The sequence below is a fragment of the Anolis sagrei genome, chromosome 2 (genome assembly GCF_037176765.1).
Source record: "Anolis sagrei isolate rAnoSag1 chromosome 2, rAnoSag1.mat, whole genome shotgun sequence".
Taxonomy (NCBI): Eukaryota; Metazoa; Chordata; class Lepidosauria; order Squamata; family Dactyloidae; genus Anolis; species Anolis sagrei.
Window position 1 is genome coordinate 58,330,228 of NC_090022.1, and position 26,913 is coordinate 58,357,140.

Sequence of the window (26,913 nt, forward strand, 5' to 3'; positions counted from 1 at the left end):
TAGATTCATTTCACATCTTGGTTAATCATGGTTAACACTGGTGTTGATGTAACACAATACAATGGTTAAATCAACATATTGAAAGGAGGGACAGGTTCCACATGGGAAGAGGAAAAGGGGCTTGCAATCTCACATACACTATTCCACTTTGGAGACAGGAATATTATGAATGACCTGAATAGATATACCAAGAGCTGAGAAAAGTTGCAATGAAACAAAAGAAAATAGAAAAATGTTCAACTTGAATTGACATTGAGCACTTGAATAGTACAGACAAAAATTCATTTGGTGCAAACAGCTTGTCTCTTAGGTGCCCAATAGTATACATTGAGAAGTGCGCAGATTTGGGTTAACAGCAATAACCTCCCTCCTTCCCCTTCCCCTAATATTCATAGGCACATGGTTTGTTGACATGATGACACATTGACATGAATATTATACATCTGTGAATTCGCCTAATCCACTTTATAATCATCTAAGATAATTGCCATCATCACATTTACCTTTTTGTTTCCCAAATTAGATAAACTTAGTAGTTTTCTGAAATTCCTTGAAGAGCTTAGCACACCTGATGGAAAGTGGCAGTGGAAAGTTCACTGCAAAATACAGAAAAAATTGAAGGAACTTGGAAGGTGGGTATTATTTCTTAATGATTCCAAATAAAAGAAAAATAATGAAATACTGTCACTTGCTCAGTTTAGGAATATCTCTGATAAAATCAAGTCATGGTTCTGTTGTTCCATCAGTTGTTTTGCATCTATATTCGGTGATTCCAAAAATATATTTTCTTAGATATTATCTTTCTTTCTTATACTTCATTATTTATGCTTGTTCTTCCTCTCCATTTTTTAAATTTTAAAGTATGTTCTTTTCCCCATATCATAAATGCATTTTTCATGTTTCTAGGCAAGGCTTTGCTTTCACATAAAGTTTTAATATACCTAGTTTGTAATTTTTTTTCTGAAAAATTAACGAGTCTAGCTTGTTTGCTTGGTCTACATTTCCCTACTTTATGAAAAATACAACCATTACACCTGCTTTTAAACAAAGAAGACTCCTTATTCTTTCCCTGCAGAACAAATGCCAATGCCACTAATTTGCTGACGCTTCTGAATACGTATCAAAAGAAGCATATGGTTGAGATCCTGTCGTACCATAGCTGTGATTCTCAAACTCGGAATCCTCCAGAATTAGACTGCCTTATAAAACTTCAAGCGCAGAATATACAGCAGAGGCACATTGTCTTCTTGACAGGTAAAATATCACTATGAAAATGATCATTAAAAAAATATATTTCTGGCATATATTGAAGCAACTTTTATTCATTCTCTCTGTATGTAGAGAAGAATGTGTTAACAACCTCTTGTGCTGAAAACGGAATAGTAGTCGCTTCGGTGGATTTCTTCATGCAGAACTTTAGAAGTCTTGTTGGCTACCATAACCTGATCACTGAGGAAAACTGCCTTCCTCTCCCAGTTGATCCTCAGAGACAGTCAGGTAATACCACATTTCTTTGATTTTGTTTTCATGAGAGTAGCTAGAAGAAAGGGCTGGTAGAGTCTGTCTATCCTTAAATAAGTAAAGGAATAGTGTATCCAAATTATAGATCACAATTTGATGATGAAATAGGATAGTAATGATATGTGATCATTTAGCAGGGCCTCCAAAGAAATCCCATTTGATATAGAGGGGTTATTGTAAAGCTTGTGAAGAATTGGTTGAAAAACTAGAAGGAAGGATGTCAGTAATTTGTTAATTTTTGCCTCAAATACTGACTTACTGTATAACTTTAGATGCTGTTTGACATTAAATCCTTTGGAGCCGGAAGTTGGGTTTCCCAACAATAAGCATGAACACATTTCGCAGAAGCTTTTAGCATCGGAATATCCGGATGGTCACAGAGGGTTAAATGTCTGTTGAGTACAAAAATGACAGAAGACCAGCCCTTAAGTGATATACGACTTTCTGGCCTGAAGCCTAACTGTGTGAGTAGTGCGTAGTATTTTGAAACACACTTTATATTCAATAGAGTAGGATTTTTCTCTTCTTAATGTAGCTCCCATAGAAAACGAAAAGGATGAGGAGGACATGTCTTTGGATTCAGGGGATGAAACATCACAAATAGAAGTTTGCAATGATGCCTCAAAGTATGACTCTCACGTGAAAGCTTTTGAGACAGAGGCCAAAGGACTCCATGGAGCAGACTGTGATCAAAATTCTCAAGCTGATGCACTGTTGCCTGCTGAAGGACGACACTGCCTTCTGACTGAAAAAACATCTAAAATTGATATGCAGGATATACAACCTGTTACACCTGTCTCTACAACACGTCCTGTTGAAGGAGAGAGAACTAATTCAATAGAACAAGTTCCTCTCAATAACTTTCAGATTTACAATAGACAGCTAAGCGTGCCCCATCAGTTCAGTCACTTTAATGTTCTCACTCATCAGACATTTCTGGGACCAGCATACCCCATGTCTACAAATCAAAACCAAGAAGGTGGGAACTATTTCCTGTCTGCCTACAGTCAGAACCTAAACATGGGCCAGTCTCCATCTCCCAATAGCTGGGATATCAGACCGTTTTCCAAACAGAATTAAGTAAAGCTAAAATGGTTTTTAAAAATAACTCGTTGTGGACTTTTTTGTTCAAAAAAGTGGATTAGCAGTTTCTATTATCCGATCTGTCAAACATTTCCTGTCTATCTCAAAATGTTTTCTTGTTTAACTTAAATCATGAATGGTCTGTATCAGGTGAAGCACCTGAAGTTTGAAATAAATATATATATTTTTAAACATTTAATGTACTTGAATGAACTTGTTTGTTGGCACTTTTAAGTTTTTACATTTTGTAGTTCATTTGTAATTGAGACTTCCAGCTTGAAGTCTGTCTTACTGTAAAGTGAATGTTTGCTTGAAGCATATGTGAAAGAAGATGGCTTCATTTTTAAAGAAAAGTGTAACAGGATATTGAAACCACTTTTTCTTTATCAAAGCTATTACGTCTGTATGTTAAAGTTTTGTACAAAATCTTTATATATAGTTATAAAGGCAATTATAGTTACTTTAACAAGTATTTTGGATTTTTGGCTACATACCTCAGTTACAACAACCAATGGTTAGTTTTGATTTTGAAAATAAAAAAAGTCATCCAGATGGGACCTGGTAGCAAGTTGCATTTTGTCTTGCAATCTGACTTGAGTAAACGGATATAGATTAATGAGGTCTTCTCGGCTTGGTTACTATAACTCAGATTATATTTCACCATCAAATCTGTAGTAATGCATACTATGATATAAGATTACTTTTCTAAGCTGAGCACTGAAATTTCTCTTACTACTAGAGATACTAAAATTTAACTGCATACAGATACTCAGGTAATTGTTCATCAGTACTTGAATGCTAATCTTGTGCAGAAAGGGTGGGGAATATGAAGTTCTCTAGCTACGGTTGCATTGCTGCTTTCAGTGTTCCTTCTCATCGGTTAACTAGGATTGATGGGAACTGAAGCCCAGAAACATTAGGAGAACCATTCTTTTTCATCTTGGGCATGTTGAACTGAACCAGTGGTTTCACTGAAATATCTGGATTTATTGAATTTGGAGTTGTATTATAAATTCAATGCACTATTAAGTATAGGCTTAGTATTGAACTGCCTTGATAATGGGATTCTGTCTCTGATCTTGAAAGATTTTTTTCAACAGCGTCACAACTTGAGAAAGCTGCGGTATGTAATCACAGACTTCACATGATTAGAGTATTCCACTAAAAGATTTGCATCCTTTGTGTACATAAAATTGAAATTTTCCATCAGCTGATGTGCAGCATTTCAAAATATGATCTATGTCGTGATTTATGTCATGTAGTAAATGTTGGTATGTTTCAACACTTGAAAAATCTATCCTTTTCAGTGTATCATATACCATTTCTGCTTTAAAATAGTACATTAAATGGTGTGCAATAGAAAATAAAGCTAAGCTGCAGATCTAATAAATTTAAGGTATATAATGCTGAAGTTGACATTGGTAACCTGAGATTTAAAATATACAGGAGAGATCCTGTAAAAAGCTTTGGAAAAAAAGTATGGGGGAAGACAAACTTTGGTAATGACTGTTTGATTTTGACTACATACTGTTGAGGGTACTTTTCCTGCAAGGCAGGGGGCTGGACGGAATGGCCCATGTGGTCTCTTTCAACTCTATGATTTTATGATATGCGTGTGAGCTTAAAAGAAGTGAGTTGAATAATCTGAGAAGTGTGTGTGTGTGTGTGTGATATATATATATATAAAATAAAACTATGTCTTTCTGTCTACCACAAAGGCTGTTGCTAGGTGAAGTCATTGGGTTGACTTGCAAGGTAAAGGATTGGCCATTGCTAGGTGAAATGGCCCTCTGAGATGTCACAGGGAAAGAAAAGTGATGTGTATGAGGGAGGAAACTGCCATGGAGAAGGGAGAAAGTGGACAGGATGTCAACTTTCAACACCCAGACAATGCTGGGTATTTACACTCATTGTTAGATAAAGCAGTTGGCTAGATAAATATTGAATGTAGTAGTAAAAAAAATGAAGAGACATATTCCTTTCTGGGGACTATGATCCATAATATAAATCTTAAAAGTAGTAGGTTTAAAATGTTGCTGTAGAAAGAGTGACAGAAGAAGCAGAGAGGGTAGCTGTCAGATATTGCAATTCAACTCCCATAATCTGGGAATTGACTATGCTGGTTAGAGCTGCTGGGAATTGGCATCCAGAACATGAGGGAGACATGCATACCTCAGAAATGCTATAGAGAATAGGAAAGGAGCAGTTAAATTTGCACAGGATAAAGAAATATGAATTTTAAGAGAAGCTGTTTCTGTTGCGAGTGGAAGTTGAAATTCTATTACCTGTCTTATTGCTGTTAGTTCATAGCCCTCATATGGCCAGTAAATGCAATGGACTTAGAATCCCTCAATACCACCTTAATTAAAAGAATCTTAGGTTGCAGGCCATGTTTTTCCTGTATGACTTTTATCATTTCGCCTGATGAAGAAGCCTGTGAGGCTTCAAAAAGCATGCATGACGTTTCATGCTTTAGAGGTGACCCAAAAGAGAGATAGCTGCTACTGGATTTTTGGCTTTAGTTCTGTTTGGTGCACAGCACATATGGCTACTTCTGGATATTTTTGATAGGGAATACGGTGCAGATAAAGAGAAGAATATACAGAATTTACATAAAATTCAAAGGAGTTGAAATAAAACATACACTCTTTTGTGGAAGAACAGTTGTGTATGTATTTAAATATTGATAACTGTACAGCAGCATTAAAACAAACATGTAAATAGCCAGTAAATAACCTAGTCAGTCGTGGCAAAAATGGACTCTTTTCCAATAAACCAAGCAGGGAAATGTTGAAAACATTATCAGTGTTCAGTAGTAGCTTGGTTGCCTTTCAAATCCATACCCAACTACGAAGCTCCTTTGGTGAACTTATATTAGTCACCTTTTTTAGCCTAGCTTACTTCTTAGTTCAGTGTACATACTACTACTCTTTGAGTATGCATAGGCCAAGTTAGAAATTGCTTTTGTAGTTTAAAACTCCAGTATCTGTTTACAAGTTTATATTTTCTTTATTCTTTAAGCCTTCAAATTCCATGGTAAATGATGTCAAGAATTGAAAGCTATTATAAAAGGCAAAGCTTGGGGGTAATTCCAGGTTCAAGGAAGTCTAAATAAACCACTATAGTGGTGATAGTGTTACTCAAACTGGCGCCGAGCTGTGTTTAACTCTCATTATATGCTCTCATAATTCTCTTTGTGGAAAGAGATCCACTGATCAGATTAACACTGAGTTGTTATTGTAATGTTGAAGAAACCTCTTGGCCCTACTTCCTCTTTGGCATGATTTGTCATCCCCAGCCCTCCTAGAGCACCAATATAAATGTTTAATGTAAATTGATTTGAGTGTAGAACTAGGGCTATGGCAGATAAAGGGATTTAATCTCTGCTCACCCTTGAAAGCCCACTTGGAGACCACCTACTGTTTACCTACTGTTGTAGTCCAGTGTGACAGTCGGCTAGATAAGTGGGGGAAATCTGAGAAAGGAATATATAATTTATGTGATGTTACTGTGAAGAGATTGGTAGTATAAATAAATACTGCAATATAGCTGAGTTAGCTTTTTCATGTTGTTGAAAATTCTTTTCTGGCTGTAGTTAAATTGGATCTAGAAAATTTGAAGTTCTGTCTCTGAAATAATACTGTTTCTGTACAGTAATAACATTCCAAATTCATAATGGGCGCTTGTCTGGATATGTCTAACGTGACTGTGGTGAACCACCTGGTTCAATAAAAGTACTTGTAGCAAACTCTTAAGGGCACTCAAAGGTTACATCTTCCTGTCTTCCATTACATTCCTTGGTGTGATGTCCTTCTTGATAGTAATATATGGAATGAGGAGAGTGTTAAACTAAACTTCACCTCTCAAGGCTACCTGGAGTGTGTTCCATGTCATAACCATGACAACCATAAGTGATGGAAGTCTGACCTCTAGGGCACCTTGGTGAGGATAAGGTAAGGCTGAATGGCAGAACAAACAGATGGAACTAGAACACCATGAACTCTGCTCTTCAGAAGTGAAGTCTTAATACAGGCATATCTTGGTTAAAAAGTAGATGGATTCCTGGATATTACTACTTTATCAGAAACGTTGATACCGAAGGCAGAAATAACCTGGAAAGCATAGAGATAGGTTCCTACGCCACAAAAAAGAAAGAAAAGCAGCTTGAAGCCATTTCAACAGACTATTTTTCCTCAGAACGAAAGGTATGTGAAATGAAACAACTAGATCAGGTAAGCGTTTCATGAGTAAAAAAAAAAAATATTCGGAATCGTAGAGACCACTTCAGGGCTTCTTCCAAAATGCATCCAGGATTTTTTTTCTCCCTTTCACTATCTTCTGGCTTTTTTCAAAAATTCAATTTTGGTTAACAAAATTACCAATCTGTACTTTTAAAAACATGTGTGGCTTGTCTGTTCTGTGCTTTTCTCTCTGCTTCCTTAACCATTCACACATGTTCATTAAGATTCCAAAGACAGCTGCTTTTTAACCTTGCCTGTTGTAAGGACGCACATGTCTATACAGTGCCCCTTTATATTTGTGGTTTTTACTTTTGTAAATTTGGTTATTCACAGATTTGATTAAAGTGTTTTCACTAGGAATCCCTAGGTTCCCCAGTGGGACTCATATGAAGAACTTCTTCCAGTCATGCAGGAACTTCTTCCAGTCATGCAGGAAGAGACTTTTAGAGAGAACACCTCTCCAGCAATGTCTAAGTTCTCAATTGCTATTCTATGGTCGGCTTCCAACAGATGTTGACCATAGAGTCATGTTGGAAAAACTAGAGGTTCCTGGAAAGGGGTTCTCTCAATTTTTTTTTTTTAAAAACAATTTCTTTATTCCCAATTTTTCACTTCCACTGAGATTCTGTGATCTAACCCCAGCAAATGTGGACTGACTGTAGTTGCATCAGCTAGAATGGAATCCTGCTCTTTTCCTGATTAAGCTTTATTGGTTGCTGCACACATTCACCTGCAACCCCAACAGTTTGTGTTTCTCCAGTCCTTGGCAAAGGACCAGAGACAGGGGAAAACATAATAAAAGGAAGCTTCTTTTTCAGAAGGCATGTTAACTGATGTATACTTAAACAAAAGCAGAAAAACAGAATGGCATATGTTTCTGTAAATAAGCTACCAGTTGGATGAATATTGATTTGTATTCTATAGTGTTTCTAAATTGTATATACTTAGGCAGGGAAATTGTACTAAAGTGATCTATGTCTACCATCTAATCTATGTTCTTTCTCGATCAACGCTGTTAAGACTTCTTCCCTTCCCCAAAGTTTCATTATTAAGCCCTGCCCAACTAATCACTGCACCAGTATATCTTTATATATCCAGTAGTGTGGGTTGCTCCTCCCAGCCATCCCAGAATCATACTTCATGGTTCTCAAGATGGCATCGCAGAATCGATTCACTCAATAATGGAACTTACCAAAACCCTTTTATAAGGGCGGGATGTCCATTAAGATATGGCTTCCTGAAATACTGATCACTCAAATGTTGGTTTGGCAGATCTGTACCTATTCAATTCATAATGCCTTACACAAATCAATCATTTACCAAATATGATGTTACTACTGCATAACCAATTCTGGAAGCCATTAATCTCATTGAAGGCTGCCAAACATTGATTTCTTGACCAAATCATAATATAAATGAATGCAACCTTTGACTGTACAGTTTTTGATGCTCTTTGACGTACATGGATTGAATAACACAATTGTGATGCCCTTTCTGTATGTACTATGTCTGCCCTTTGCAAATCCAAAGTGTGCCATCTATGCATCAATGCATGCACTAGTTTGGGGCAGAACTTCGGGAAATTAATCAACTCATTATATCCCCTTTTAGAAATATACTTTGGTTAAAATATACTTTGGTTATACTTTTAGAAATATACTTTGGTTAATACTGTTACTTTGGTGCTCCAAAGACAGTATTAAATTGTTTTGGTCAAACTTACACAAACCTCAAGTAACGGACAAAGCTGCCAACTCGGACATCCTTCTTACTGACGTAGCTCCAGAAAGACCAATCATAGCTATGCTTCCTTAATTGGTTCAAACAGTGAAATAGTTATGTGTATTCAATTCCAATTGGAAGACTTCTCACGGAAATCTGGACAGTTGGGAAAGATGCCATGGATGCACTTGTCAAAAACGTCTTCCCGTGAAGATATTCCAACCTCAACAGATCTGGACATCTCGGTATACTTATATATGAATTAATAGGTTTTCTTTTCATGTCAGGAGCGACTTGAGAAGCTGCAAGTCACTTCTTGTTGATAGAATTTGCCATCTGCAAGGACGTTGCCCAGGGGATGCCTGGATGTTTTGATGTTTTACTATCCTTGTGGGAGGCTTTTCTCATGTCCCCGCATGGGGACCTGGAACTGACAGAGGGAGCTCATCTGCGCTTTTCCTGGATTTGAAATTCTGACTTGTCCGTCTTCAGTCCTGCCATCACAAGGGTTTAACCCATTGCGCCACAAGGGGCTCCTGAATTAATAGTGGGAAACATTGACATTTGGGTCAATATGAGGCTAGCAAAATCACATACGTGCTTTCTTCCTGTATTTTTAGCACATTTTGTAGTCTTTTGATTAGGGGAAACGCATATAGTCCTCTTGGCCAAGAGATCGCCAAATCATATGTCTATACAAAACGATACTAACATGTTGCTTAACATTCCAAGTAATTACTCGATGAAGCATCAATTTCTCTAGATGTATTATATTCCAACTGGGAAAGTCAGCCTGCACATTCAGCTTTTCCTGCAGTTTTTCTAATGATACTGACTGTAGATTTTCCTCTGCACATAGGAGTAATCTGCTGGACTCCTGAACCAGAGATATTCAACATTGTGATTGTGACTGAATGTTCTGTCATATCGCCTGTTGTCACCAAAACATGACCCGCAACCATATCCATGGATACTAAAAATGCCGGACACACTGCTTTTAATTACAAAATTTATACTGTCCTGTCATAAACATTCCAAAGATCTTGTGTTGAATGTCCATTGCAGTGAGCTCCCAGCATATGAGACTCACAGTAGTTGTCACTTGAACTGGATTCTGTGTGTGGAAATCTAATGTCTGTCAGCCACCACTTTATTTAAAGTGACTGGCCATATGTCCACATCTACAGATTGTAGGATTATCAAGAGTGTCACAGTGCTATTTTAAGTTATCCTTCCTTTCATTGGAAAACTTCAAACAACCCACAGAGGTGTCCATCTAGGTGTCTAAAGGCATAATTAGTAGTCTTGTCTGAGGTATGCCACCATCAGTATCAACACCTTTGTAAATACCCTTGGCTAAGATACTAGCTTGAGTGGCAGAGTCTTCAACATACCATAATTTTCCCAATATTGAAGTTCTTGTCCATCGCTGTCATTGGAACATGAAGATATGCTTCTATGAAATCTATACATGTCATGATATTCCCTATTTGTAAAATTTCCTTATGGTTTGTAACATTTGCAGTTTGAGCCCTAGGTACCTCATAAGTCCATTGAGATATCTCAGATTCAAAACTGGATGTAAGTTCCCGTTGGTCTTGGGCTTCATGAAGAACACTGAGCAAACTCCAGTGTATCTCTGTTCCAACAGCAACTTTTTTCATCTTGCCAATTTGTAAAAGATGAATGTCATTCAGCACTAGCTCATGTTTCCCTATTTTTATTTTTATTTTGCTACCAGAGGGAGAAGACAGCTACTTTTTGGTGTTTTCTTGAATAGTCTTGTGCCACTGTTGGCTGATGTTTTCTTCCTCCATAAATTTCTGTAGAGCAGTAATCTTCCCCAACTGGCACATTTTTCTTATCAATGCTGTGTTCTATAACTCTTTGGGCTGATCTTCCTTCACCTTGCCTGTTTAATTGACTTGACTTTCCAAATTGGCCTCATGGTCTGTGCCACTGCTGACATTGGCATCTAATATCTGACTCTAAACTCTCTTCCTCCACCAAAGAAATGATTGCTTCTTCCAATTCATGTTATACTTTCAGACTAACGTGCATGCCTGCACACTGTTTTGTACAAAACCTACAGCTATTCTAATTTTGAATTTATTTCAACAGAAAACTCAAAAATAGTCATGGCTCCTCAAGCATCCTGTCACTGATGGTGATTATTCCTTCATTTCAAAATACATAAAATTTGTTCAGTATCCCCGTATTTAGTAGGCTCTTTAACAATGCTTTGCATTAGCATAACTTTGAAATGAATTTGGGGTATGAATATTTTCTTTCTTCATACTACTGTCATGTACTTCATACTGTTGTCATGTCATGTCAATATGAATGGAGAAAAGCTGTATACCTGATCTAACTGGAAATTCATTTCCCTTTCCAGAAGTCTTTAAAATGTGAATTTAAGCATTACTGGCACAATAAAATAAGACTGATAAGCAGCTATTGTGTTCAGATATCCAATACTTTATTCATGCCAAGAACAAAATACACATAAAATTTAAATTATTTAGACAACTATTCCACGTAAACAAAATGACATCCAGCACTGTTTCCCATTAAAGATTTTCTTTCTATTATTGGTAGTTAAACATACAAAATACGTAATCATTTATTCAAGTGTCTTCAACTGAGTGAACAAGTTCCACATTCTGTATACTTGGTTCATAATTACAGTAGTAAGTGTAAAGTGCCAACACAACAAAGTATCTGTTCATCGAACTTGGAATTCCTAAAGTGGTGAAATAAAGTTCTCTTCTTGATTTATGATATTTGGAATAAGACATGTCTCCAATTCTTTCTGCTTCTGGAGAAGACCCTGGAAAGACAAATGACATGACTTTTCATAAAAGTCCTGAAACCGTTCTAAATAGTAATCAGCACATAGAGAGTGGAAAAAAGTGGTGAAGATGTCATAATTACATTCTCCTTACAACATGGAAGAAAACCCATCAGATGAGGATGAAACTGGTGCTGCATTCTGTCTGAAAAGAAGTATCTTGGCATGTAGAGAATGATGTGAAGGTGGGAACATAATGCCAAGAAATTGAAAGTTGGCAGCTGCTAATGGATTTAATCCTACATTTACCTGAAAACCCTCTCACAAATGTTACAGCTTATTCTGTTAGAAAAATGTCACATACAAAAAAGAACATTGCATTTACCCTTCCAACCTCATAAAGATGAACCAAAGATGTTGGGAATCTAAATAGGAAACAAATTCCTATATAAATCTTTAGTGATGGAAAATCAACACAATGCCATTTTGAATCCGGAGCCCTTCCTTGAACCAGTTGAGTATGTTCAAGAGAAAACCCTGTTTTCATGCCAAATTTTATGATTTTGCCTGCAGAAGTCATGAAAAAGGATGTTGTATTAGCACTCTTTGAAAGATATCAAAAGAAGGAAGAAAATAACTTAAGCAAAGACCACCGGGTGCACCATACAGGGCACTACATACTTTTGGGTACCAATCTTCCAGCGAGTTTACCATCAGAAGATATAGCAAACACACTGAAGGATGGGATTTTATTTTTCTTCCACATTAAACATTTCCTGGATTTGAATAGTGATGCTTACTGACTAGAACATAAACCTTTTTCTCAAATGTAACCTTTCTGTAATATACAATTGAAAAGAATATATAGAATTAAATCTGAAGAATAGTCAGTAGAAGAAAGCAAGCACTACTAGTAATGTTCTATAAAATTTAAGGGTAAAGTCTATATCTGGTTCAGAGAAAGATGTCTTTGGATCAAACTCATTGTCCTTTTAGTTTCTCAACACCGATTTCCTGGTCACATCTTGTTATACATATCCTAACTATCCAGCAAAAAATCCACTACACACAGTCAAACAAGCAAAAGTTGGAAGGACAGAAACAGCCCAATTTCCATTCCAATGACAGTCCAGCTACTTTTACTTATACATATATGTGTATAAGTTTGATTAAATTAAAAGTCTGGTGCCTAGCATCTCTGAAGATAAGCAAGGGGCTTGGAAATTCCACCATGTAGTGCTGAAACATTTGCACAATTTTGGATTTTGGTCACTGTTATCATAAGCTGTGCGTATTTCCTGTTAGTATGGTCAGTTCTGAACAGAAGCACATGATAACCACACACTGAAATTAGCTTCAATGTTACTTTTCAATTTTTGAAATATGCCAGAAATGTGGTTTTAGTGTTGGACTAGAACTCTGTGTGATAAGATACCAAATTCCTATTCAACTTAGGGAATCCATTGGGTGATCATACGTATGTCATACTCTGCCTTAGAAGAAAGCAATGGCAAACCGACTCTGAATAACTCTTGCCAATAAAACCCTAGAGTCTCCATAAGTCAGACTTGACATGAAGAGACAAAACCCAAAAGAGCATATAGATATACTAGCATTTTAACAATATTACTCAATAATCAGATGGAATAGGACTCAATCTACATATTCTGTAGTTCCAGTGTGGTGTAATGGTTGGACTTCAACTCTGGAGATCCTGGTTTGAATCCCAGTTCAGTCATGGAAGCCTCCTCAATGGCCTTATGCAAGTCACATTCAACCTCAAAAGAAGGCAAAGGCAAACTCCCATAAATAAATTGTGCCAATAAAACCCTGTGATAAGATTGACAAAAGTCGGAAATTACTTGAGGGCACACAAGGGGACTATGGCTTTTTCATATAAGATTCCATTTCAAAGGCTAAACATTTTCTCCTTTGCTCCAAGAGTATTAACAGTACAATCCTATAATATCTAGCTTAATTTTAATATCTGTACAGTTCAACATTACCAATTTTTATATATCTTGTATGCTCTTCACATAGAAAAGCAGCAAAATAATACAAGCACAAAATTCAACATCCTAAAAACTATGAAGTTCTTCACAGTACCACAGATAATTATTTTCATGGCTGGAATGAGGATTGGGAGGAATTTTTTGTGTTTCAAATATATCAAAAATGGAAGAAAGGCAAACTCTTATAATCAATACAGATACCCTCTACTGCAATTTCTATACGGTCTTACAAGAATATCCCAACTAGAACTGACAGAATCATGTGACTAGTTTGTCAGATAATGAAAAAAAAAAACACTATACAAGGTGTATAAGGACAAGAACCAACTTTTCCCAAAGTAGCAAGAAATCCTGGGACAGGGTCAAAAACTAAGAGTTCCAGGATTGCTGGCCTTAATGACTACATATAAGATCTGGAACTGGCATTCGAGTAAGACTGATCATCTAAGGCAGTAGATGTTGAGAGCCAATGGTCACAGGCTGCTAGATGACACAGCAGAGCCTGCTGTCTCCAGGTTTGATGCTGGACACCATTCTCTTGCTTATACTTAAGTATGATTCAACTGCCAGACAAATAAAAGAGTATTGCATCCTAGATTTTAGGAGAACGGACTTCAGGAAATTTAGGGAAATACTAAGTGTGATCCCATGGATAGGAATGCTTAAAGAAAAAGAGAGTTAATGATGGATGGGAGTTTCTTACAAGCGAGATACTGAAAGCACAAATGCAAACAGTGCCAACTAGAGAGAAAAAAGAGAAGGCCAAAGAAACCAGAATGGATGTCCAAAGAACGTTTCACTGAGCTTAGATTTAAAAGAAACTTGCACAAGAAACGGAAAATGAGCAAAATTTATCAAAGAAAAATTCAAACAAATAACCAATATATGTAGGGAAAAGGTTTGCAAGGCTAAGGCACAAAATGAACTCAGGCTTGCCAGAGAGATTAAAACCAACAAGAAGGGGTGATTTGGTTATGTCAATGGAAAAAGGAAGAAAAAGGAAACGGTAGGGCCTTTGCAAGGAAGTGAAAGGTGGCAAAGTGCTAACAGAGCTACTCAACACCTTTTTTGCATCAGTCTTCTCTTCTCCCAAAAGGAGATTGGTGTTCAACCTGAGCAATACGGAGTGGACACAGTAACAGGGACATGCAACCCAAAATAAGTAAATAATTAGTCCAGGAATACCTGGCTATTCTAAATGAATTCAAGTCTCCAGGGCCAGATGAACTACATCCAAGAGTATTGAAGGAACTAGCAGAAGTCATTTTAGAACCACTGGCAATAATCTTTGAGAATTCTTGGAGAACAGAAGTCTGGAGAAGGGCAAATGTTGTCCCTATCCTCAAGAAGGGGAAAAAAGGACCCAAATAATTACCATCCAGTCAGCTTGACATCAATACTAGGAAAGATTCTGGAGCAGATCATTAAGGAGACAGTCTTTAATCGCTTAGAAAAGAATTACTGTGATTACTAAAAGTCAACATGAATTTCTCAAAAACAAGTCATGTCAAACTTCTCTCTTCTTATGATAGAGTTACAAGCTTGGTAGATTCAAGGAATACTGTGGATATAACATATCTTGGTTTCAGTAAGAGTTTTGACAAGGTTCCCCATGATCTTCTTGCAAACAAAGTAGTAAAATGTGGGCTAGACAATACTTCTGTTAGATGGATTTGTAATTAGTTAAGCAATCAAACACCAATGGTTCATCTTCATATTGGAAAGAAGTCACTAGAGGGGTGCCATGGGGTTCAGTCCTGGGCCCAGTACTGTTCAACATCTTTACCAATGACTTGGTGTGCTTAAGTTTGCAGATGACACCAAATTGGGAAGGATAGCTTTTACTCCAGAAGACAAGATCAGAATTCAAAATGACCTAAACAGATTAGAGAGTTGGGACAAAACTAACAAAATGAATTTCAACAAGGAGAAAGGTAAGACACTTCACTTAGTCAGAAAAGACAAAACGCAAAGATAAAAGATGGGTGATGTCTGGCTCAACAATAGTATATCTCAAAAAGATCTTGGAATCTTAGTGGACAACAAGTTGAACATGAACCAACAGTGTGATGGAGCAGCTAGAAAAGCCAATGGGATTCTGGGCTGCATCAAAAGGAGCATAGTGTGTAGATCAAGGGAAGTCATAGTGCCTCTATTCTTTGGTCAGATCTCAGGTTGAACACTGTTCAGTTCTGAGCACCACAGTTTAAAAGAGATATTGACAAGCTGGAAGGTATCCAGAAGAGGGAGACTAAAACAATCAAAGGTCTGGAGACCATACCCTACGAGGTGCATCTTAAAATAGCTGGGTACGTTCAGCCTGAAGAGAACATAATTGCCATGTTTAAATATTTGAAAGGCTGTCATGAGGAAGAGGGAGCAGTCTTGTTTTCTGCTACCCTGGAGACCAGGACTCCAAACAATGGTTTCAAATTACAGGAAAGGAAATTCTACCTGAACATTAGGAAGAACTTCTTGACCATACAAGCTGTTCAACAGTGAAACTCTCTGCCTCAAAGTGTGGTGGAAGCTCCTTCCTTGGAGACTTTTAAACAGAGGCTGGATGGCCATCTATCTGGGGTGCTTTGATTGTGCGTTTCCTGCATAGCAGGGGGTTGGACTGAATGCCCCATGTCTCTTCCAACTCTATTTTTTTTAATGATTCTATGGATTCAACCAACTGTGGCTCAAAAATATTTGGAGAAAATATTCCGAAAGTCTATATTGGGAGAAATACAGGAGATAGATAGATAAGATAGATAGATGATTGCAAACCTTGATTTTGCCCCATGTCAAGCACTATGCTGCTGCAGTATATTGCCATTTCACAGATCCTCAGACTTTCTCCAGCACTCATTTGAGTTTGTCACCATTTTAAATAAAGGGCACCATTTTACTATGCTATTATATAGAATGTTACTTGAGTATCCATGGAGGTGGAGGTTCCTGGAACCAAACCTGAGCAGATACCAAGGTCGCCCACTGTACACATAAATTTAGGTAAATATGTTGTGGCTGCTTTGGAAACACATCAGAACATTGTCCCAGATATATTGGCTTTCCATTTTTCTGGTTAACAATCTGTGAAGTCAAGAGAAGCTAAAGCGACATTGGCATCAGACCCTTAGCAAATCCGACTGAGCACAGGATACAGCATGTTTAAAAGCCTATTCTGCAGCAATGGATGCAGCAGAAATGACTTATATTGCTGCCAACATTGCATCCACAAGAATCAGCCTCCTGAGCTGTTTCAGATGGTCAGGGGTCTATTACATTCGACCCTGCAACTTCTCGACAGCACATTATGAGGAATTCACATGGTACTTTGCAGAAAAAGTCATTCAGATGTGTTCTGATCTTGACGCCAGTTTTAATGCAGTATCTATGGATGTGACCCGGGCACCTGTTTGTCCGGTTTTAATGGATTCCTTTCAATTGGTTCAATCTGAAGACAATAGTGAGGCCAATTCTAAAAGAGCCATCCCTTGACCATTCAGTGATGAACAACTTCCAGCAAGTATCAAATCTCCCCTTTATGGACAAGGTTGTGGCCAAGGTTCTGGAATGCGTAGTGGCCTCGCAACTCCAGGGGTACCTGGATAAAATGGATTATCTAAACCCATCCCAGTCTGGTTTCAGGCCTGGCTATGGGACTGAGACAGCATTGGTCAACTTGGTAGATGATCTATGTAGAAAGCTAGAAAGGGGGAATGTGTCTCTACTAGTTTTCTTAGACCTCTCAGTGGCTTTTGAGAATATCAATCATGGTATCCTTCTGCCTGCCTTGTGGGAATGGGACTAGGAGGCACTGTTTTACAGTGGCTCCGGTCCTTCCTGGAGGGTCAGGTCTTGAAGGTGGCACTGGGGATGCCTGTTCGACCCCATGGCCTTTGTCTTGTGGGGTCCCACAGGACTCAGTACTGTCCCTCATGTTATTTAACGTTTATATGAAACCACTGGGAGAGATCATCCAGAATTTTGGAGTTCAATGACATCTGTATGCAGATGACATCCAACTCTATCACTCTTCCACCCAATACCAAGGATGCCATCCTGACCCTAAACCGATGTCTGTCACTGTGATGGCCTGGATGAGGACGAACAATACCAAGGATGCCATCCTGACCCTAAACCGATGTCTGTCACTGTGATGGCCTGGATGAGGACGAACAAATTGAAATTGAATCCTAACAAGACAGGTACTCCTGATTAGTTGAGTCACCTCTGGCTGCGAAAGGCGATATACAAATGTGGCAAATAAATAAATAAAATAAATAGTTGCAGGGTCGATCAGGGTATAGCACTGCAACCTGTGCTGGATGGAGGGTCACACTCCCACTGAAAGCACAGGTCCAGTTTGGGGGTCCTCCTGAACTTGGCAATGATCCTGGAGGCCCAGGTGTCAGCAGTGGCCGGAAGGGCCTTTGCGCAGCTCAACCTTGTGCACCAGCTGCACCTGTAGCTTGAAAAGCCAGATTTGGCCATGGTGGTACATGCCTTTGTTACATTCAGACTGGAATACTTCAACATGCTCTATGTGGGGCTGCCCAGAAGAGTATTCCGAAACGTCAACGGGTACAAAGGTCAGCTGCCAGATTGCTTACAGAAGCTGGGCATAGGGAAAGAACGACCCCTCTCTGCACCTGCTACCAGTTTGTTTCTAGGTACAATTCAAGGTGCTGGTTTTAACGTATAAAGCCCTAAATGGTTTGGGCCCAGCCTACTTATCAGACCATATCTCCTACAAGCTCCGAGGTCATCAGAAGAGGCCCTATTCTCTAGAGTGGATGAAGGGAATGAGAGTGTCATGATCTTTCCTGGTGTTGTGAGGAACCATGAAAGTAAGTCATGCCTTGGCTGGTAACACATCTGAAGCAAGGGACAGCTGACCAGGATGGAGGGTCTCCACAGAAACGGAGCAGGCATGATGAAGGGGAGGGCCAGGGTGAGGGATATGAGGAGGCGAGCAGGAAAGCAACTTTCAGATGGAACTTTGTAGCCATACTCTGTGCTTTGAGAAATAAAGGCCTTCCAGTCTGCCTGTGAGGTTATTTCTTCTCTAGAGAGCTGCAAAACAGGACATAAAGTTCCATCTGACCAGGACATTACACGTGTACAGACTATAAAGGCTTAAACACAATATGGACCACCAATAAATATCTCTTACCTCTGATACAAGACATGTTATCACACCTATCCCAGGGAAAAATCTTTACAAAAATAGACCTATGGGAGGCCTAGTACAGAATCAGGATGAGGTCTGGGGATTAATGGAAAAACAGCTTTGAATTGTCCCCTGGGACTAAGGTTTACCAGCCAGCCTATTCTAGCACATCCCTGGCTAGACCAGCCTTTCATAATACATTGTGATGCCTCCGAGGCGGCCCATGGGACTATTTTGTTGCAGAAAACTTCTGAGAGAAAGTTGGTACCCTGCACCTATTGATCAAAAAACATTTCAGACATGGAAGGACGTTGGCATGTGTGGATGAAAGAATTGTTTGCCATGCGTATGGCCCTTTTAACATGGCACCGTTTTCCAAATGGGCCCTATAACAACGCAGCGGCCGAGTAGTAGAAAGAAGATATATATATATATATATATATATATATATATATAATCCCAACACTGCTCAACCAAATTATAGTGATGATACCGCCACTACAGACAAGCTCACCAAAATATAGAGGGAGTATGGTTGCTGAACCAACTGTCTATTTAAATGTTAGGAACTGGGAACCACTGGAACTGAGAGACTTGAAATGATTCTTCAAAAGATTTCTGCTGCCACCATATTAATAATAAACAGGTTGAGGTATTATTGAGAGGTTGTTCAGTAACACACTCTGTGTCACTATAGTTTTCTTAGAGGCTGCTGAAAGCTGTCTTGAATAATGCTTTGATCACAAAGGTATTCACACTGAGGCTGGTATAAATTGATAAAAATAACAAGAACCTTTATTGAACAGGCTTGAAATATTCAGGTACAAATGCTTAATGGTTTCAGTAAAATACTGGCATAAAAAGCTTGTGGTTGTGTTTGAGTACAGATCTTAAAAACTTCTGGGTTACAAGTCTTAAAAGTTCCACCACAGAAAATTACTTCAGGAAATGAATGTCTGAAAGTAACTCCCAAAAATTCCCCTTAGGAATCTAGCCAAAAACCCTGAACTAGACTTCCTTAGGAAATGAACATACCACTAACGGCGTGCTGCTCCACACAGTATTCTAGCTATCTTCAATAGCTGTTCTGAATACTACCCAAAAGACTGACCCAAATTTCTTCTTCAAAACCCAAACTGCTCTCGCTAACACCCACTCTTCTCTCTACACGTTCCAAATTCCAACCGGCAAACTGGGACCTCAAACCTCAATTTAAAAGACACTTTTTCCTTCAAACCACTTAGGCTTCGCCCCATCTTTCTAACCAGTCCTAGCCATCTGATTTTCCTTCCTAGACTTGAACGCGCCCCCTTAAGGCAAACCTAACCTAAGATGGCTTCTCCGTCTCCCTTTCCCAAAATGGATGTCGTGGCTTTTCCAGGCCCACTCCCTTAGGCCTAAGCTAGCCTGCTAAGGTAAGGGATTCATTACAGGCCCCAACATCCTTTTGAGGTCTAGACAGACGATAAATATCTGCAGGCATTGCAAACTCCACAGCGACTTAATGCCAAACAGCTCAGGTAGGTGCAGTTTTTCAGCTGCTTTAATTTCACTTTGCGGTTCTTTCTAGGCAAACAGAATTGCCTAGCTGATACACTTTCCGGAATGCCCCAACACAGTAATTAACCAGAGCAGGTGGTCGGGATGGTATTTGGGGTCAACACTTGGGGTTAATAGCTGAAGCGCAGAGGTAGACTAAAATAGATGGGGAAAGGATTGATGAGAAGGGCCATCAATTAAGAGGCCTAGCTAAAGAATTACGACAGGAAGCAAAAATGGACCCCTGGTTGTTGAAAAATAGGAACTCCGCTGCGGAATGGTAGGGGCTATGGTACCATGGTAAGCTATATGTTCCACAAAAGATGCAAGTGAAGATGTTCGAGCAGGGTCACTGCAGGACACTTTGCCTACACCAATACTTTGAAATTACTCAGTTGGCAGTTTTGGTGGATGGGAATACAGAAAGATGTAAAAATCTATTTGCAAGAATGCCAAATTTGAGCACTGGCTAAACAAAAAGAGGGAAAACCCACAGGACTATAGTAAACAGTAGTAGAGCCCCACCAAACCAGGAAGCTGATAACCATGGACTTCACAGTAGAATTGCCGGACAGCAAGGGTTACACTATATGGACTGTCTTTGACTTGTTCTCCAAGCAAGCCCACTTTGTCCTTCTCAAAAGCTTACTTACTGTCCAGCAGATGGCTACATTGTTATTGAATAATATCTACCACCTCCACGGCTGTCCCAAGAGAATCATTTCGGACTGGGGCCCACAGTTCACAGCTCAGTATTGGAGGGCATTCTTGAAACTGTTGGGGATAGATCAAGCCCTCAGTTCAGCATTTCACCCCATGACGGATAGCATCAGGGATAGGTACTTCCCTCTGCCAACCAGACGGTGCAGAAAGCCCTTCAACAATGTTTGTGTTGTTACAGTAATTATCAGCAGGATGATTGGGTGGGTTTGCAAAGTTTTCTTAAATAATTCGGACCATTCGTCAATGGGGTTGTCCCCTTTTAAAGTGGTACAAGGTTGTGACTTTGCCCTGGTAACAGAGTTGTGGATGACGGATGGAGGGGGAGTCAAAGCTGTACCAGTTGATTGGGTTGATAAACTGGTAGCGTCTTGGCCAATGATTAAAAAATCACTAGAGGCCTCTATGGAGGGGTACAAATGGTTTACGGACATGAAAAGGGCTAAGCAACCTCATTTCCAGGTAGCAGATAAACCGTGCAGCCGTCTAAAAAATTGGCCCCTAAATTTGTTGGGACTTTCCCCATATTAGAGATAATTAACCCAGTCACAGTACTGCTCCAGCTTTCTCATAGCTTCAAATGAATACATCCAGTCTTTCATTGCAGTCTTATCAAACCAAGGCTGCATGGAACAGCAGTGGCAGAGGGAAGTACCTATCCCTGATGCTATCCTACTGGATGAGCAAAACCACTTTGAGGTGAAATAAATTCTGGACTCTAGATGTCATTATAAAAAGACTCAGTACTTAATTAGATGGAAACATTTTGCCTGATCAGAATGGATGGATAGCCAACATGTCAGGGCTCCATGTTCGCAGGGAGTGTTTCATCAAAAATACCCAGCTAAGTTGTGATGAGGCACCTGTCAAGGTATATGTACAATGACTTGGATTTCAGTTCATATTGTTAATGTTCTTTTCCTTTTACGATTCTACTGTTTTCTGGGTTTTTAAGGTGAGGAAATGTGTCGTGACCGCCTTTCCTGGTGTTGTGGGTCATGTAGGTCATGCCTTGGCTGGTAGCACATCTGAAGTAAGGGAGAGCTGACCAGGACAAAGGGTCTCCATGGAAACTGGGTGGGCATGGTGAAGGGGAAAGCCAGGGTGAGGGATACAAGGTGGTGAGCGGGAAAGCAAATTTCAGATGTAACTTTGTTTGTATGCTTTGAGAAATAAAAGCCTTCCACTCTGTCTGAGGCAATTTCTTCTGTAGAGAGCTTCAGATTGGGACAGAGAGGGCCTTCTCAGTGGCAGCACCATGGCTCTGAAACTCCTTCCCTAGATAGGTTACAACAACCACCTCACTGCTGTCATTTCGGAATCAGGTTAAAACCTTCCTTTGGAAGCAGGCCTTCCCCAAAGAAGATTAGTAGACAGACTGCTATAGTGGTGTGCAATACTTGAGCTATATATAGTGGACCTCCGGCAATTGATTTGTTTCTTACAGCCTAAAGGAATAGGATATTATATGGCTTTTAAATTGGATGGTTAATATGTTTTATGTTCGTTTTATGTCATTTGTTATGGGGAATGGGAATTTTTAATGTTTTAAATGTAGTTTTTTAATTTTTGCGTGGAGATTTATGTTGTATTTTTTGCTGTAACTGTCTGATTTTGTACTTGTAAGCTGTTTTGAGTCCCCTTACAGGGAGAAAAGCAGGATATAAATAAATAAATGAATAAATAATCTTTCTGGGTACTATTATAATATCTCTGTCTGTTCCAGATTACTGCATCGGATTACTAAAAATAATATTTGAAAGACAGATACCTACTCAACAAAAGAAGGAAGTACAGGATGAGGCAGCATAACTTCATTTTTTCAAAACTGAATAAAACTCATTGTATAAATCAGAAATTTTATTTATTTACTTATAATAATGTAGGTGCATACCTAAAGTTTTGTTTTACGTAGTTTTGAAGATCAGATTAGGTAGGTGACGTCCCCCATTCTCCATTCTCCATACACTGAGTAAACAGATTTCTGGTGTTTGTTATGGCGTTATGTTAGCAATTTCTTCCTGGATGTTGGTCTTCAAATCTTGTAGGGTCCTTGGACGGTTCACATAAACACGGGATTTCAAAAAACCCCATAGAAAAAAATCACAAGGGGCCAAATCTGGAGAGCAGGCTGGCCACTCCAAATCCACTCGAAAAGTAGGCCTCAACGGCAAAAGCACGCTCCTCACTGTTCCAACGCATGATGGCGACTGAACTGTGTCAGGACAAAACTTTATACTCCCGCCTCTCGAACGAGACCACTAGCGCTCCGCTACGTCTTCAACCGACTGAATGGTGTGCATTTTAAAAAAGGAAATTATGCTGCCTCACCCTGTACACTCTTATTTGGGGGATTACTTCAGAATCCTGATAATCTGACAGTAGAACAATGTCTCACTGCGATGAAGGATTTCAAAGAGAAAATGATTTGGAACACTATGGAACTCAAAGGCAATGTAAAAACATTAAGATATTCAAGACTTATCATATAAAATTGATCAGCTACTACTAACAAGATGCTCACTTTCAGAAAAAGCAACTGGCTAGAAGATTTTTCTGATTAGAATACCCTAGACATTTGCAGCATATTAGGAGCTATTGGAATTGCTCTCCAAAAGGTAAATATTACATAAGCCATGAAATCTAAGAAATGTGAACAATGCAGTTTGATGAAGCATGATTAAAGAAGATAGGAAATATTTCTTTTCATTTACACTTAACTTGTCACTTAAAGTTACTTGGGAAGAAAGATCACTGGTTAATATATGGACAGAAAAAATGTACATGCGAATTTCTACCAGTCTTCTGAATTGACTAATTATACAATTCTAGGGAAACAAAATCTCCCTTGGAAATAATATTCTTGGAAACAATGTTTACATCCTCCATTTTTGATCTTTAGATCAGCAAGTATCAATATTAGGTTTTCAGCAAAGCTTCAAAAATGACATCACTGAAGAACAATAAATCAAGAGATAGTGATTTTATATTCACAGGATTTAAAATACCTGGAGCCTGCTTCAGCCTTTCCTAAACAGGAATAACTTGGTCAGAATAATTTGTCCATTGTTAACTTCCTGTTTATACTATTGCGGTGCGCTCCACTTATATAGACTTGCCCTTGGAAAAGAAGCATGGAAACAGCAACTACCGAAACATGGAAATTGCTGTCAGGATACAGAAACTATACACACTGGTTTGAGAAGAATTGTACTGGTTGCCAATATGGTTCTGGTATGAGTACAAGAAAGCCATTATGATGTTTAAAGTTCTAAATGCTCTGGGACATAATAAATTGAAGAAGTGCTTTTCTATCTATATGAACACTGAGAAACCAGCATGGTGTATTGGTCTTAGCATTGGACTATGACTCTGAAGACCAAGACTTGAATCCCTGCTCAGCATGAAGACATACCAGGTGACCTTGGACACGTCAACACTCTCTCAACACCAGAGGAAAGCAAAGGAAATCCATATTAACAAAACTGCAAAGAAAGCCCCATGATAGGTTCAGCTTAGGGTCATCAGAAGTCAGAAATGACCTGAAGGTGCACAACCATGAACACTAATATCTGTCTTGGATTCTCTGCATCCCTTCATTGGAAGCAATACACTGTATGGGGTGATGGGAGAGGATGTTTATATGCCAATGGCACAACATCAACGGTGAATTGTTAGTAATGATGAATTAAACTTCTTTAGTGGCCTGCAGTAACAGTAAAGGACTTGTTGGGTAATCAGTACCATGAGTGAAGTAACTAATTCTTTATAAGAAGTAATACTCTAAGATCTACTACAATTGAAGTGTTAATAGAAAATGTGCATCTATGCTATTTTAAAAATAGACCTTTGTGTGCACCATCTGATTTTACTTTTATTCTCTCTCTTTTACAGCAAACCAGTTAGCAGAAGTAGGCTCAGAAGACATACTAGTCACCTAATTCTTCACTGGTGCTGCATTCAAACCCCAGAGTAAGTTCCAATGTGATTTATTCTCATATATTTCATTTATTACAGAACAACTTTGTGCAGTTATTAGAATAAGTGGGTAAGATTGAAGAGTGTGTGAAATACAGTGCTATACAATGTTCCCTCGCTATTTTGCGGTTTGGTTATTGCAGACTTGCTGTTTCACGGGCTTTTCCTCCCCTTGGGCTCCGTTTACAGCACTGCCAGCTGGGCAGTGCCATCAACGGCGCCCAAGGGGCCTCTGAGGCTGGGAGCAGTGGAGGCTGTGAGGAGAAGGAGGCCGCCATCGAGTGGGCAGAGTGTCCCTACTTCGCAGATTTTCACTTATTGCGGGTGGTCCTGGAACAGAAGACCAACGATAAGTGAGGGAACACTGTATATCTCTTAACCATGTGCATTGTCTCCAAGACATTTATTTATTTATTTAGAATTTTTGTATACCGGTCTTCTCACCTCCGTAGAGGGACTCAGGCCGGTTTCCAACAACAATATCACAAACAATAATTTAAAAACATCCCATTCCGTAATACACTAAAACATTAAAATAACAAAAAATACAATCATATAATTACAGTGGCCAAGTCATCACAATAAAATCGTTGTTCATCACCATCCATCCATATAGCCACAAGTTATTGACTCACTCTACACATTGTGCAGAATGAGGCTGTAGAATTCTGAACTTCTCTGTAACTTGGTCTTCCTGTAAGACGTTTCCTCTACTGACAAAGACGGCTATGCTAATAAAACTCATTCTCAGATCTGCTAGCTTACTACATTGAATTTTATGCATATTAAAGGCCTTGAAATTACAGCAAGTCTGATGTGGTAAAACTCAGAATGCTATGCCTCATTCTGCAAATTATTAAGATTTGTTTTTTTAATCTAATTTATTCTCATTTTATCTACACAAAATCTCTGGATTGCTACTAATTTTCAATGAAAATACGTTGTTAAAACAACCAATTACCAATAACTAAAATCACAAGTTTCATTATAACAACTGACTAAAAATGGAAAAGTTAGTGAGAAAGTGTGACTGTAGTCGTTTATATTAAAAGGCTATGAGAAAGTTTATTATTATATATACTTGTGTATAAGTTGACCTCATGTATAAGTTGAGGCCAAATAAATAAATGTATAAGTTGAGGTTTGGGGCCAAAATTATGAATTTTGCTAAGACATACAGATAAGTTGAGAGTAAAATATAGGGGAATGTAACAAACAAACCTTTTCTTCTCCTTTTAAAAATGTGTAGAGGCAAAATACTTAGGAAGAGCTAAAGACAAGATCTGTTTATTCAAGGGGTTATAGAGTTGTGGGGGAAGAGTGGCAACACATTTTAACAAAGCTTTATTAAACAAGCTCTTCTTGAGAGAGACTGCAGTAGCCATTTTTTTTGTTGTCTGCCACTAAAAACATTGCAGAAAGGTTTAATGCAGTAAGCCCTTATTTAAAAAGAGCACTGCCATTCTGGGTTAGTCATTGAAACCTTGGGCAAGTCACATTCTCTCATCCTCAAAGGAAGAAATGGCAAACCCGCTTTGGACAAATTTTGCCAAGAAAATGCCATGATACAGCACTATAAATAATAAAAAAAATAAAACTTTATTTGTATCCCACTACCATCTCCCTGAAGGGACTCAAGGCGGCTCACAAAAAACAATCTATAGTGCAACGACACACACAATGCAGCGAGGTACATAGCAAATAAATCAATAACAAGGTAAATTTACATAACAATTTACATAAAACAACATATAAAACCCCTACTGATTTAAAAAAATTGATAAAACACAGCAAATACTGTATACAATATACAGTCCCATAAAGTGCTAACATGGAGCAATCACTTGGTCCACAAGTTTAATAATTAAGGTACTAATCATGGTCAAACGCTTGTTTAAAAAGCCATTTTATCAGATGTATCTGGAAAACTTGGGAGAGTGGGGGCTAGGCTGATCTCTAGGGAAAGCATTCCAAATCCAGGGGACCCCCACCGAGAAGGTCTTCTCTCTCATCCCCATCAACTGCGCTTGAGATGCAGGTGGGACCAAGCAGAGGGCCTCTCCAGCAGATCTTAGGGCCTGTGCTGGTTCATAGAAGGAGATGCGGTCTCAAAGATAGGTTAAACTAAAGTTAAACCAACCA

At 38.7% G+C, this 26,913-nt stretch overlaps 2 protein-coding genes across 12 annotated transcripts in view; one reads left to right on the forward strand and one right to left on the reverse strand.

Annotated features, from left to right (window-relative positions):
• Positions 1 to 26,913, forward strand: part of TASOR (transcription activation suppressor) — a 92,080-nt gene that overhangs the window by 58,594 nt on the left and 6,573 nt on the right. For 4 of the 8 annotated variants that reach the window (XR_010909147.1, XR_010909148.1, XR_010909146.1 and 1 more), the window contains exons 21-24: positions 524 to 632; positions 1,076 to 1,254; positions 1,342 to 1,497; positions 24,688 to 24,765. Coding sequence is in view for 4 of the 8 variants with exons in the window: in XM_060766079.2 (XP_060622062.2) it covers positions 524 to 632; positions 1,076 to 1,254; positions 1,342 to 1,497; positions 2,057 to 2,601 (989 nt within the window). In the remaining 4 variants the exon portion in view is untranslated. The other 4 variants (XM_060766079.2, XM_060766080.2, XM_067463533.1 and 1 more) reach the window with 3 other exon arrangements.
• CCDC66 (coiled-coil domain containing 66) overlaps positions 11,025 to 26,913 on the reverse strand; it is a 54,077-nt gene continuing 38,188 nt past the window's right edge. For 3 of the 4 annotated variants that reach the window (XM_060766083.2, XM_060766087.2, XM_060766085.2), the window contains one exon: positions 11,025 to 11,397. In XM_060766083.2, coding sequence (XP_060622066.2) covers positions 11,311 to 11,397 — 87 coding nt within the window. In that variant the 3' untranslated portion in view covers positions 11,025 to 11,310. Of the gene's footprint in view, positions 11,398 to 19,303; positions 26,855 to 26,913 lie in introns of those variants that run through there. The other variant, XM_060766086.2, reaches the window with a different exon arrangement.